We start from the raw sequence: 13,882 nt of genomic DNA, 5'->3' as shown, positions 1-13,882 counted from the left end.
ACAGAGGCAACAATACACAGTGCCAGCTAAAGCTAAGAGATTACAATTCCAGGACTTTGGTGCTAAAGTCAAGTTAAAAATACAAGCAACAGATAGAAGAAATACAACCCGATTTTGCACTTAGAACATAAGGAAGTTTATTTCCTACATGTACTTGTTTCACACACACAAAAGTTAAATCATTTAAGCTTCAATATAATTTCAAAATTAAATATTCACAGTATCTAAAGAATCAAACAGAAGCTTCCACTCCCAAAGAAACAACAAACATTTTGAAAAATATATATGAAGTTACTGCTGAAGTAATTTCCAAAGAAGTTGCAAACACTGCATAAAGCACAGAATCAAGGAAAGCTACACGGCTGACTAATTATCCATTCTTGCAGATGGCGAAAAATACACAGTTTTCAAAATAAAAGCTGCTCTTGATATGCAGAGATTATTACTCCTACTCCTATTGAACAGGATAGCAAAACATCAAACTGACACTGACAAATAACACACCGCACTAACTTGGACTGAGAGATACCACTGTTATTTTTCACCAGTCTACAAGGTAGTAATGATTTTGCATGTAAGAGAAGTTGCAGTGCATCAAACACTGGGACTGGTACATTCCTTTATGTCACAAAATTTTATTTACAAAAGAAATTTGCTAGCAAAAATAAGTGATATGCTTTCCTACTTCAGTAACTGGCACCAAAGTTACTTTCTTTCATTATACATTTACTGTTTTGTCTTCCTAGCAAAACTGTGTTAGTTTGTACATCAACTATGATGTATACCAGTAAAACATTTTCAGTAGAAGTACACCATTACATTCACTCTGAGACAACCCAGGAAGGCAGGCAACAATAGAAGAAAGGAAACCAAGGTACTGGAAATCAGTAATGTGCAAAAATCTGCCTAAAACAATTAGGATTAGAACCATTTGAATGAAGAGAACTATTCACTTAAGATAGGTGCCATCACAGTAGAGAGTTTGTAGAAATCAGGAACTGAACAGACCTTACCCTCTTTATTGTTAACAACACAGTGATGGCAACCATTAAAGCATATATACAGCTTCTCAGCTCTAATCAGAAGAGGAAATAGACAGTCATGTGGATGCACAGACAGTGGATGCACTGTTGTGAGGGATAATTGTATTAAAGACAGATTAGAGAAAATAGGTGGAGAGCTGGTTGGCAGGGGGGGAAGAGTTTGTCTTGGAAGGGTTTCTTTTTAAGAAAAACACAGCAGAAAAAAATATTTATTCTTCAAATTTCTAGTAATATAAGGATCAGGCTAGAGAAAGGAAAGGAGACAATATAAGATGACAGAAACTGCCAAGCAGCCAACCATCCACCCAGTGTTGTCAGGGGGAGGAAGGAAAAATGCTCATAAAGGGTGTACAGTTTTTACCGAAGAAATGTGGCAAGAACGCAAAGAATGCAAAATTCCACAAAAGCTAAGTGTCAGAATACCTGAAGCAACATGATTCTTTAATCATAAGGGTGAAGAGCTTCATGTCATTATTGATATGAAGCCACAGTCAAATCAAACAGACTATTAGCCATTGTCAAAACGTACCTGGCAAGCACGGCTTTGAAAATACAAACTTTTTTTCAATAACTAAGACAGGATTTTACAAGTTTACAAAACCTGACTGAGGAAGACACCTGACTTACATTTGGGAATATTTCAGAAAGTTACAGACAATCTAAATTCTACATGTAAATTTTACTTTAAACATCCTTTCTGTTTGAGATTAGCTATTCTTTTTGGATTTTCAGAACAGCTGAGAGCAAAAACTTGAGGCCATGAACAGAATAGTTGCAACAGTGTATTACCAAGTCACTTCAGCCATTCAAGGGAGAACTGTGCCTCAGATCCAGCTCTATTTAATAGACAGGAACGGCAACCCTTAACATGTTACACAAACAAACAAAAAAAAATAAATACATGAAGTTCATTCAGATATTGAAAATGTAAAAGAAAAGCCAAACAAGTTTTATCCTAGCCTGGAAAGAACAGCATCATTAAAGGAAGTTACCACAGTAGTCACAGCTGCCAACAAAATCAGGCCAAGATGAAAAAAATGCTGGCAGCACATGCAAAATTGAGTCCCTGGAAGGACATAGACACATAGTGATTTACAATAGCTGACTAGTTCTATGTTCTGGACAGCTTTTTTAACCACAACTTGTAATTGTACATATAAAAGTTTATACATACTATATTAAAAATCGAGACAGTAATGACTGCCCACATGTCACTATCTAGTGAACATGATTCTACACAAACTACAATATGCTTTGTAAATCTACATACATGGAAGAGGGCAACACAAAACTTTGTTACAAAACTACATACTTAAAATTATTTTTTTTAAAAATTGGCAATTTTGATGAGTATCCATTTTTATGCAATTTAAAAGACTATCACAAACCTTGTGACCTTGTTTTAACATTATGTCTTTAGTTGGTTTTGGTTTTTTTTTTTTCCTCTCAGATTCATCTTTAGGCAATAAAGCAGATGAAAAATTTCAAAGCTAGATCACCAAGCAGAGAGAGATAGTTTTGGTTAACAAGTTCAAAGAACCAGTTTCAAATGTAAAAGTCTACGAATTATACCTGAGTATATACTTCTCTCATGTACAGATATAGCACTGGCTAAATTTAAGATAGAAAACTAGATTTAGTGTTTAGAAAGGGGGAAAGTCGGTGTTGGCATGAACAGACATATGTAATATACGTGCTTTTTTGTATTGGCGAGGGAGAAAGAGACTGCATAAGAGCACCATTTCAGTTAACTGTCTCATAGCATTTAAACTACCCATAAACAATAATTCCTAATTAGCCTAAATTAGCCTAATTCCTAATGCAGAAGCCAACTACAACAAACGCTAAAATACCAAGAAAGCTTGGTATAAAATAACAAGGTACTAAGAGAGTGCATGTTAAAATTTAAGCCTCTTTTTTTTGGAAAGAATTTAGCATTACAAAATGTCACCAGATTTAAAAAAAAAAAAAAATCCACTAGGAGCAGAAAACACCCACCTCCAAAGCCAACATCCATGTAACAGAGAAGTCATCCAAAACCAGCAAAAACCATATTCAGGCAGAGAGTAACTATGTGTCAGGTTAAAATCACACGCCCTTCATCCAAACACCATTTCACTTTTACAAAATAACATCAACAAAACACAAAAGAAACTTAACTATTGTAAAAGTATTTAAGGCTCCTTTAATATGCTCCTTTAGTTATTTTAAGAGAAGAAATCTATTTTAACTCACTGCAGTATGCAAGGCTTCTTGCATTAGCTTATAAAACCAAAGAATGACGCTTAGAACTGTGGGAAGAATTCATGCCTCCCCTCACTTCCAAAATACCTAGCCCATGCAGTGTTGTAATATAATGCAGACGTTTCATGAACCCTTCACTCTGACTTATAAATTTTAATTAGTTAGTAAGACGTAGGAGCAGTTTTCAAACTGTCTAAAAACTACTCCTATTTGATTAAGTAATCTATGCAATAGTTAACTAACCCAACGATTAATGGAATATCATGCAAAGAAAAGGAAAAAAAAAAGACTGGCAACAAGATTTTTCATAGATATTCTGGTCCTCAACACTAAAAGTATAACATAAGTGATTAACTGGTGCAAAGGGGACTCAAGTAAAATCCAAAAATAGAAGACTAAATATTGTGATTCCATTTGCATACATATTTTATTGTCACAACATATTTAAGGAATGTTACACATTTTTTAAAAATATGTATTACATATTGCAGCACTACCTGGTTTAAAATAAAGTGCTGAATTTTGCTTCTTTTTAAAAAATGTTGCTCAAGTGTTCTAGCATTCCTCTGTTTTCTTCCAAAGCAGAATGGGCTTGGGAATTACAACTGAATGCCAAGTTTTTAACTCTGGTGCTATTAAAGACCCTTTTCTCTTATACATTATGAAAAGTGAAGCCAAAAAATTAGAAAGCCGAGGAGGAAAAAAATCCAGGCCAGTAGAGAAAATGGAACAAAGCTAGACAATGGATTTGGCAAGACTGGGCCAAGGAGGCAAAAGAAGGAAACAGAAACTGGTAGGGAGGCTGAAAAGAACCAATACAGAGGGAGACCAGATTTAGCTGGTCAAGAATGGAGGGAAAGGGAGGGAAGAGGTAGGAATCAAGATTCTAAGAGTAGCTGGTGGACTGAAGAATAAAGGGCTAGTTGGGAAAAGCCTGAAAACTGGACATGAAAAGAGGAGATTAGGACTCAGAGCAATTAACAAGAACTAGCTTAACAAGGGGATTGAGAAAACAAGCCACAAAGGGAGATCACCTAATCAGATTAAGCCAATCTAACAGTGGGTTGCTGTCAAAACAGACATGGCCAACATCAGCCCCTACTGCCTTAGATCAGCAACAAACACTGTGACATTGCAGGACAAGTCAAATAGAAAAAATGAAATTTGAAGGGGTTGTGGGGGGCAAGGTTGGGTCCCCCCCCCCAAATTACTTTTTCAACCAAATGACTACGTTGAACCTATTTACCATGTGGCTTCAAGACATTATATGCTGACACAAGGACAACAGATGGTACATGCAAATAGAGGCTAAGGAGAAAGAACTGCTTGCTTTATTGACAACAAAGTCTTAATTCATCTTACAACATTCATGAAAACTTATGTTTACTTATGAATACTGGCATAATGTTGAAAAGGACCAGGGCAGCGAAGAGACAGGGACAAGACAGCAGTGCTCAAGCCAGGATGAAATAAAGTCTGCCACTACTTCAACGCATTCCTTTCCAGTATGACTATTAAGTTCCAAGACGCTTCTGCTGTCAGAAAACACTCATGAAAAAACCAGGATAATTTCCTCTTCTAAATCCTGCTTCTTGAGAGCAGTCAGCTACTATTCTCAGTTATACTACTAGCTTTAGTAGACTTGTATGGAAATTCCTAAGCCTCTAAACGAAAAAATCAGCTCTCAGTACAGATTAATGAAGCCTGAGGTAACTCAATAGACCTTTCTTTTCACCCATCCATTTGCCTTCCCTCTCCAAGTCTAAAAAATAATATAAAACAAAAGAAATCACCTAAAGAACAGGATTAAGTCAACTGCCCAATAATATTTAAGAAGTAATAGATTTGTTCTCAGAATAGTTTGCTAGCAGATTTCACAGTGGAATACCGCAGACAAATAATTTGATCATTATTCATCCTGTGTACCACAAGAAGTTGACGTCCTCCAGGAAATAATCAAAAAGTAGCATTCAGTCATATGCTTAAGTTTTAATATGTATGTTTTCTTAAGTCATTGCACAAATACACTATTCCAGGTTTTTAAACTGTGTTCTATTGTTTTTAAAATATCAGTGAAAGAAATCCTGATGCAAAGAAGAGAAAAGGAATGGTGAGCAGAGAATTAGAAACAGGCAAGTCCTGGAGAAGGGTTCTGGATGTACGCTTTAGCCATTACTCACCCACATTGCATATCTGCAACTCACATACACATCTGAGTAGCAGCTAACATGTTGATTACATAAATTAAAATGCAATAGCTGAGGTTACCTTGTTACATCTTTCTCTGAACCAAACAATTTCAAACAGCGAAAACATTATAATCCAAAAACTGTTTCTGTTTTACATTAATTCATAATGGTCCTTTCAGGCCTTGAAAATTATATGCATTTCATCTTCTCTCCAGAAGGATACAGACAAGGGATTGGAAGTGTATAGGTTGGGCTAACAGTACATTACCAAACAAAGAAACCAACTGTCAGCAATTTACGTGAAAACTCAGTATTGCATTTAGTATCAGATATCCCATACAACAACTTTCCTTTAAAAACTCCACCTTACCTTGACACAAACTTGCTCACATCTGAATCTTCTCCAGATTCCATTATAATGCTGAGATCAGTAATAACAGCAGACACATTCTCTTTGTTCTAGATTGGAGAAGTAACAACGCAATGTTTTAGAAATGTCTCTAGCAAGGAGCAAAAAATGTATCTATCTGCATATAAAACAGACAAATATATGCAAATGCTGCTAAGCACTATAATCCTTAAAATTGCATTTTTTAAAGTACAGCTTATATGTGTGGACATTTCATTTCCTTTCAACAGTATCAGTATTACCCGTACAACAAGGCTTTTGGAATAATACCTGAACTAGTCAGCATAGAGAATATATATGTATAAAGGAAGACTTATTTATAAGAGGTTCATCTACTTCCTTTCATGTCACTTCCACCTCTTTAAGATTCTTCCCATTTTCCAGCACAACCTCTACCTGCCACATATACCAGAAAACTCAAATATAAGTTTGAGTTTGAAAGTTTGAAAACCATAAGTTAAAAAAAAAAAGAAATAATTTTCCTGTTAGTTTTCCTTTTATTTTTTTATTTTACAGCCTATAGTTTTGCCTCAAATTCTTGTACCTTTTTACAATAACTGTTACTCAGGGATATGTGCATGATAATAAAATGTTTCCAAATTAAAATATCTAATAACCTATTAAATAAAATGAGAAAAGAAGTTCATATAGTAGAAATGAAGCCACAAAAGAACTTAATACTTTTTGCTACACATTCTTGAACACACCAGAGTAATAGGTTAAGTAACACTAAATGAAAAAGCTTAAAATCATAGCTTGAAGACCATAGCAAATGCTTCACTTTATACTGGAGACTTTGTATTTATTTTTCTTACACCCAGTCACTACAAGCAAATGGGAATGGCAACACAGAGGAAACTAAACAGACAAGCTGGAGTCAAATGCAAACATACCACAGCAATCTCTAGTACTGGTTGGACAGAAGTACTGCTAACACTGCCATCAGTAAAGATGGAAAAAGCAAACTAAGACACTACAAAGTTTAGTGGATTGAGTAAGTAATGTCAGGAAAAAATATTTTAAATTTAGAGCAAAAGGTTCAACATATGCATGGAGTTGTAGAGAAGCTGCTAGTAGTCACAAGCTAACATGCTACCTTCTAAAGAAACTGGTTTTCCAATAAGTGTGTTACTAACATATGCCAAGATGCCATCTTGGGGTCAAATAAAAAGATTTAAAAGGAAAGCTCTTGAGAAGTGACTCTTATTTGAATTATTTCTTTCTCAGGGGATTTAGAGTTGTTTTGGCAGATTTTCAAGCTAATTGTACATGTCCTCTCCTAATACCTAAGGACAATAAGAGAGGAAAATAAATAAATCAAACAATGCTTTTGCATTAACCTGTTTTCTTCATCCACATTTTGACCTTCATGAGCATCCACCTACGCACAATGGTGAACAGACGGGAGCTTCTTTGCTTGTACTCAAAGCTGGCAAAACACTAGTCAGCTTGGGAATATAAACCATATGCTAGTCTGACACTGCCAAAACTAAAGAACCAGCTAAGATGCAGAATGTGTCAGGCAGTGAGTGACCAATACCACAGTAATACAGACATAATCTCAACCGGTCAAAGCTAGTCAGAGTGAACTCAGATCTGCCTACCCCTCTTTGTACAATTGTATCCTGGAATACAGCCTTTAACATGAATGACATTTAACATTTTGTTTAAGATCAAATTAAAGATAATTACAAGAACAATTTGTTACTGTGTATTAACAGGTTTGATTTAAGGTACTATAGAGCTAACTGTATTGTAACTTAACTACTAGATTAAACAGCTAGAGTTAACAGTGTGAAAAAAAATTATCTTCTGCTGCATACTAATGTATTAGTTACCTACTAAGCATTTCCCCAAAACAGCTGTTGTCTTTTCTTTCTCAAGATGGGTGAAACTAGTTGCAACCTTACACTATCTTGCCCATGCTGATCTCAGTACAAGTTATTTTGAATACAACCATTAATGCCGTATCTTAGAAAACAGGCTTCTCCATTTTTATGCGCAAGAAGCCGGAGGCATAAAAAAAGCTAAAGCTAAGTTTCCAGGTCTTAGTCTGTTCTGAAGTCACAACTTTCCTGAGAGTTATGGAGGCAGACTCCTGCATCCACAGAGGACCTGCTGACTTCACGGCAGGATGACCTGCACAGTATACTAAGTCTGTGGCAAAACCAAGATAACATGCCACTACTATTACACCACAGAAACAGCCCACTAGAACTAGGCAAAATGTCTGAAAGGAATTGTTAACAATCCAGTCATGAGATATGCGTTTTCATTATAAAGACATGGAAGAGAGTAATTTTTTAATCATATAAATTACAAAACTGTGTATCTTGAAAATACAATCCTTAAGCCTGAATTTTTGAACTACTAAATTCTCTCAAAATCTATTTGAACAGTTCTAACAAAATTCAAATACAGAACTGTACACAATAGTTGTATTTTACAACTCTAACAAAACCATTACATTATGATTTGTACAACAGCTAAAACACTAACATTTAAGTAAATGCAAAAATTTTAATAACATTCAAGTTCATATACAATCACAAAAACTGAGTAAAGGAACAGAAATTAGTCTGTGTTTGAAACAGTAAGTGTACTTCAGTCATAGGCTTGCCAAGCTGGTGAAGAGGGCTTTAAACTAGAGATGCCAGGGGAGGGGAACCTCAATCCATCCCACTCCTACCAGTTTGATGCCAGGGCCAGCAATAGATGCCCAGAGCCTGGAGAAGGATCACAGGTCAGCAGGAGAGCGCCTGAAGAGCAGCACAAAGGAACTCCAGCCAGTAAGACAGCTTCATCAGGGGCCCAACTTAAATGCCTCTATGCAAATGCACGCAGCATGGGGAATAAACAAGAGGAGTTAGACACGTGCGCACGCCTGCAGGGCTACGACCTTATTGGCATCACGGAGACGTGGTGGGATGGCTCCTATGATTGGAGTGTTGGGATGGAGGGATACAGGCTCTTTAGGAAGGACAGGCAGGGGAGACGAGGAGGGGGTGTCGCCCTCTATGTCAATGACCAGCTGGAGTGCATGGAGCTCTGCCTGGGGATGGATGAGGAGCTAACCCAGAGCTTGTGGGTCAGGATTAAAGGGAAGGCAGGGACAGGTGACATTACGGTGGGGGTCTGCTACAGGCCACCTGACCAGGAAGACCGAGCGGATGAGGCCCTCTATAGACAGATAGGAGCAGCCTCACGCTCACAAGCCCTGGTCCTCATGGGAGACTTCAACCACCCCGATATCATCTGTTGGAGGGACAACACGGCAGGGCATAAGCAACCTGGGAGGTTCCTGGAATGCGTCGATGATAACTTCCTTCTCCAAGTGGTAGAGGAGCCAACGAGGAGAGGTGCTATGCTGGGCCTTGTTCTCACCAACGAGGAGGGGCTGGTGGGGAATGTGAAGCTCAAGGGCAGCCTGGGCTGCAGCGACCACGAAATGGTGGAGTTCAAGATCCTGAGGGCACCGAGGAGGGCGCAGAGCAAGCTCACTACCCTGGGCTTCAGGAGAGCAGACTTTGGCCTCTTCAGGGATCTGCTTGGTAGAGTGCCGTGGGACAGAGCCCTGGAGGGAAGAGGGGCCCAGGAAAGCTGGGTAATATTCAAGGATCACCTCCTCCAAGCTCAGGAGCGATGCATCCCAACAAAGAGGAAGTCAGGCAAAAATGCCAGGAGGCCTGCATGGATGAACAAGGAGCTCCTGGACAAACTCAACCACAAAAAGGAAGCCTACAGAGGGTGGAAGCAAGGCCAGGTAGCCTGGGAGGAATACAGAGAAATTGTCCAAGCAGCCAAGGATCAGGTTAGGAAAGCTAAAGCCCTGATAGAGTTAAATCTGGCCAGGGACATCAAGGGCAACAAGAAAAGCTTCTATAGGTACGTCGGGGATAAAAAGAAGACGAGGAAAAATGTGGGCCCTCTCCGGAACGGAACAGGAGACCTGGTTACCCGGGATATGGAGAAGGCGGAGGTACTCAATGACTTTTTTGAGTCTCCGTCTTCACTGGCAAGTGCTCGAGCCTCACCGCCCAAGCCACAGAAGGCAAAGGTGGGGACTGGGAGAATGAAGAGCCACCCACTGTGGGAGAACATCAGGTTCGAGACCATCTAAGGCACCTGAAGATGGATGAGATCCATCTGTGGGTCCTGAAGGAACTGGCGGATGAAGTTGCTAAGCCACTATCCATCGTATTTGAGAAGTCGTGGCAGTCTGGTGAAGTTCCCACTGACTGGAAAAGGGGAAACATCACCCCCATTTTTAAAAAGGGAAAAAAGGAAGACCCGGGGAACTACAGGCCAGTCAGTCTCACCTCTGTGCCTGGGAAAACCATGGAACAGATCCTCCTGGAAGCTATGCTAAGGCACATGGAGGACAGGGAGGTGATTCGAGACAGCCAGCATGGCTTCACCAAGGGCAAGTCCTGCCTGACCAACCTAGTGGCCTTCTATGATGGAGTGACTATATCAGCGGACATGGGAAGGGCTACAGATGTCATCTGTCTGGACCTCTGTAAGGCCTTTGACACAGTCCCCACAACATCCTTCTCTCTCAACTGGAGAGGTATGGATTTGATGGGTGGACTGTCCGGTGGGTGGGGAATTGGTTAGATGGTCACATCCAGAGGGTAGTGGTCAACGGCTCAATGTCCAGATGGAGGTTGGTGACGAGTGGCATCCCGCAGGGGTCCGTATTGGGACCGGTACTGTTTAGTATCTTCATCAATGACATAGACAGTGGGATCGAGTGCACCCTCAGCAAGTTTGCAGATGACACCAAGCTGAGTGGTGCGGTCGACACGCCAGAGGGAGGGGATGCCATCCAGAGGGACCTGGACAAGCTTGAGAAGTGGGCCTGTGTGAACCTCATGAGGTTTAACAAGGCCAAGTGCAAGGTCCTGCACCTGGGTCAGGGCAACCTCTGGTATCAACACAGGCTGGGGGATGAAGGGATTGAGAGCAGCCCTGCCGAGGACTTGGGGGTACTGGTGGATGAAAAGCTGGACTTGAGCCAGCAATGTGCGCTCGCAGCCCAGAAGGCCAACCATATCCTGGGCTGCATCAAAAGCAGCGAGGCCAGCAGGTCGAGGGAGATGATTCTGCCCCTCTACTCTGCTCTGGTGAGACCCCACCTGGAGTACTGCGTCCAGCTCTAGAGCCCTCAGCATAAGAAAGACACGGACCTGTTGGAGCGGGTCCAGAAGAGGGCCACGAAAATGATCAGGGGGATGGAACACCTCTCCCATGAAGAAAGGCTGAGAGAGTTGGGGCTGTTCAGCCTAGAGAAGACAAGGCTTCAGAGAGACCTGATTGCAGCCTATCAGTACTTCAAGGGAGCTTATAAAAAAGATGGGGACAAACTTTTTAGCAGGGCCTGTTGTGGTAGGACAAGGGGGAATGGCTTGAAACTAAAGGGGGGTAGATATAGACTAGATATAAGGAAGAAATTTTTTACGCGGAGGGTGGTGAGGCACTGGCACAGGTTGCCCAGAGAGGTGGTGGATGCCCCATCCCTGGAAAACATTCAAGGTCAGGTTTGACGGGGCTCTGAGAAACCTCATCTAGTCAAAGATGTCCCTGCCCACGGCAGGGGGGTTGGACTAGATGACCTTTAGAGGTCCCTTCCAACCCAAACTATTCTATGATTCTACTTCTTGACTTGGGTATGTAACACCAAAAATAAAAAACAAAACCTGTATATTATGGCATAATTAAAAACTGTACTCTTCATTGGTGTCTGCTTAACTAATTTACCATCTTCCAGAACATGTCCACAACCCACACCATACAAATGCATATAATATTGGCAATGCAAAGTTTATTAACTTAAGGTAAATTGCACTGCATATTAAATTGTAAGTTACAGGTGCCATGTATTTTTATTTAAAAAAAAATTAGTTCATGCAAAAAATTAACTAAAATTATGTTTTTTCAACTGAAGTGTTGTTTTTTTTTTAAACATATACACTTGATATTCTGTGTATCACTTACTCTAGTGTATGTCATCAGCGGTGAAATAGTACAAGTTTTAGGCATTACGTAGACAAGTGCTGCCATCTAGTGATGTAGTAGATTTAAGCATCACCAATGCCACTATATAAATAAACTTAACATCCCGTTACTCATCTGAGCTCCATTGACACTAAAAGATGTCATAATTCTGCAGGAGCATACAGGTGAGAAAAAAAACCCATTAATCCAACCAAGTCACATGATTGATGCTGGCTATTTCCATGCTCAAAGCTAAATGCAGTTTTATACAAGCAAATGGTAAAATGATATCACTAGGACCACAAGTTTAAAGTCATGCATGGACTTAAGAGGCTGCAGAATAACCTCATTCAGCTGAACTCCTGCAGTTTCAAATTATGCAATCCACATGTGACTATCTAAATACTCATTTCCTAAATTCATAACATGGCTTTTCTTAAGATTAGGAAGGACATCTTTACATAGCAAGGCAGTTTTTAATACTATCAGGTCCAACCACATTCAATTTAAAAAAACCTTTAAAGCTGAGCTGAAAATCAAGTTTTCTTGAGAAGGAAATTTCCTGATGTTAAAAAATTATTACAAATTGGGGTACATTATTACAAATTGGGGTAGAAGCTGTTTTCCACTGCTTATCATTTTGAATTCTGTGCTAAGAATAGATTCTTATGAAAGAGCTTCCTTGCAAAAAACCTGTAATCATTAGTGTAAATTCTGTGCAGTCCCATGAGGTAACGGCTAGTCACACTAGCCAAGAGAATAGAAACATAACCAAAGAAGAAAAAAAAAAAAAAACCACAAAACACCCACACCACCACAATTGTTCAAGTTTGTAGTGTTTTAGCTTTTCCTCAGTTTCCTCAAGAGAGGTAAGGTTTGGAATTTTCCTGTCTCCAGAACAAGATATCTGACTATAGGAGAACATGATGAGAATTTTGTGACTGAATGTTGAACCTGACCTTCAGAACTATTTTGCTTGGATGCGCATGGAATTCAGAAGTTGGGTCCAGCTGTTATAGAGTGAAAACAACCCACTGAGGCTTAGATTAAGGAGACTCAGGCAATCAAAATGACAAAATACCAGTTGAAGGTTTCAGCTGGAAAAGGAAGTATTGACATTTGTCCATTTGAAGTTTTGCTTGGTTGTTTTGGATTTTTTAAACATACATCCATCCTTACCTGCATTTCAAGAAGCTGGAATTCCAACTGAAAAGACAGGGAGTGGCAATTCCCTGATAATCTGTGCTTCTGCACTGTTCTGTTTGTAGCTGTTATAAAATAAAGTTAACAAAATACTTGATTATAATTCTATTCAACAATTATTGCATTTCTTCCGTTACTCATATTTAAAGTACCAACTGATACCATCCATCATATCAATAAAGAAGTCAAGTTAAACATGTTAAAAAGACCACCAAAACAACTTCACAGTGGTCTTTCACTTTCCCACTACGCAAAGTACTGTATTTACTCAGAAACTGTTTTGTCAATAAAGAAAATTCTATTGTATTTCAAAATAATTGTCTTTCTGCTAACATTGAAAGTAGAATTACAACATGCATTTGCAAATGTAATGAACCGAAACAGTGTGCTCAGTATAGCACCAGTAAAGGGCATAAAAATGCTTACTTTTTTCCACTGTTTTCTTGGAATGACTTGTGAACTGAATACCAGTAAATTTCATTAAAAATGAAAGATCTGTTTCTAGACTTTCAAGTTGAGCTTTCAGGTCTGATGGAGATTCATGTCCCTTAGATTGTCCCTGAAATTCTCTTTGGAATGATTTTCTAGAATTGAAAAAGAAAAAAAATCAAAAGGGCAAAAGACCCAGACATAAGAACATGTTTTGTCACATCAGTACAGCAATACCATTAAATAAAAGGCATTTGTAATGCGATCTGATGATTTTCAGACCAAGATTAGTTTTCAATGAGTCAAATTTCAGTTGGATCATATACTAGGAACAGTAAACTATTCTGACTTACATAAATACTTTATGT

The 13,882-nt window shown here is 39.1% G+C and overlaps 1 protein-coding gene across 1 annotated transcript in view; it reads right to left on the bottom strand.

Annotated features, from left to right (window-relative positions):
* CENPP (centromere protein P) overlaps nt 1–13,882 on the bottom strand; it is a 159,670-nt gene that overhangs the window by 142,687 nt on the left and 3,101 nt on the right. The window contains exons 3-5 of the mRNA XM_076346037.1: nt 13,512–13,669; nt 13,062–13,150; nt 5,847–5,935 (exon numbers count right to left, since the gene is read on the bottom strand). Coding sequence (XP_076202152.1) covers nt 5,847–5,935; nt 13,062–13,150; nt 13,512–13,669 — 336 coding nt within the window. The remainder of the gene's footprint in view (nt 1–5,846; nt 5,936–13,061; nt 13,151–13,511; nt 13,670–13,882) is intronic.

This window comes from Aptenodytes patagonicus, chromosome 8 (genome assembly GCF_965638725.1).
Source record: "Aptenodytes patagonicus chromosome 8, bAptPat1.pri.cur, whole genome shotgun sequence".
Taxonomy (NCBI): domain Eukaryota; kingdom Metazoa; phylum Chordata; class Aves; order Sphenisciformes; family Spheniscidae; genus Aptenodytes; species Aptenodytes patagonicus.
This window is presented reverse-complemented; position numbering and strand designations above follow the sequence as displayed.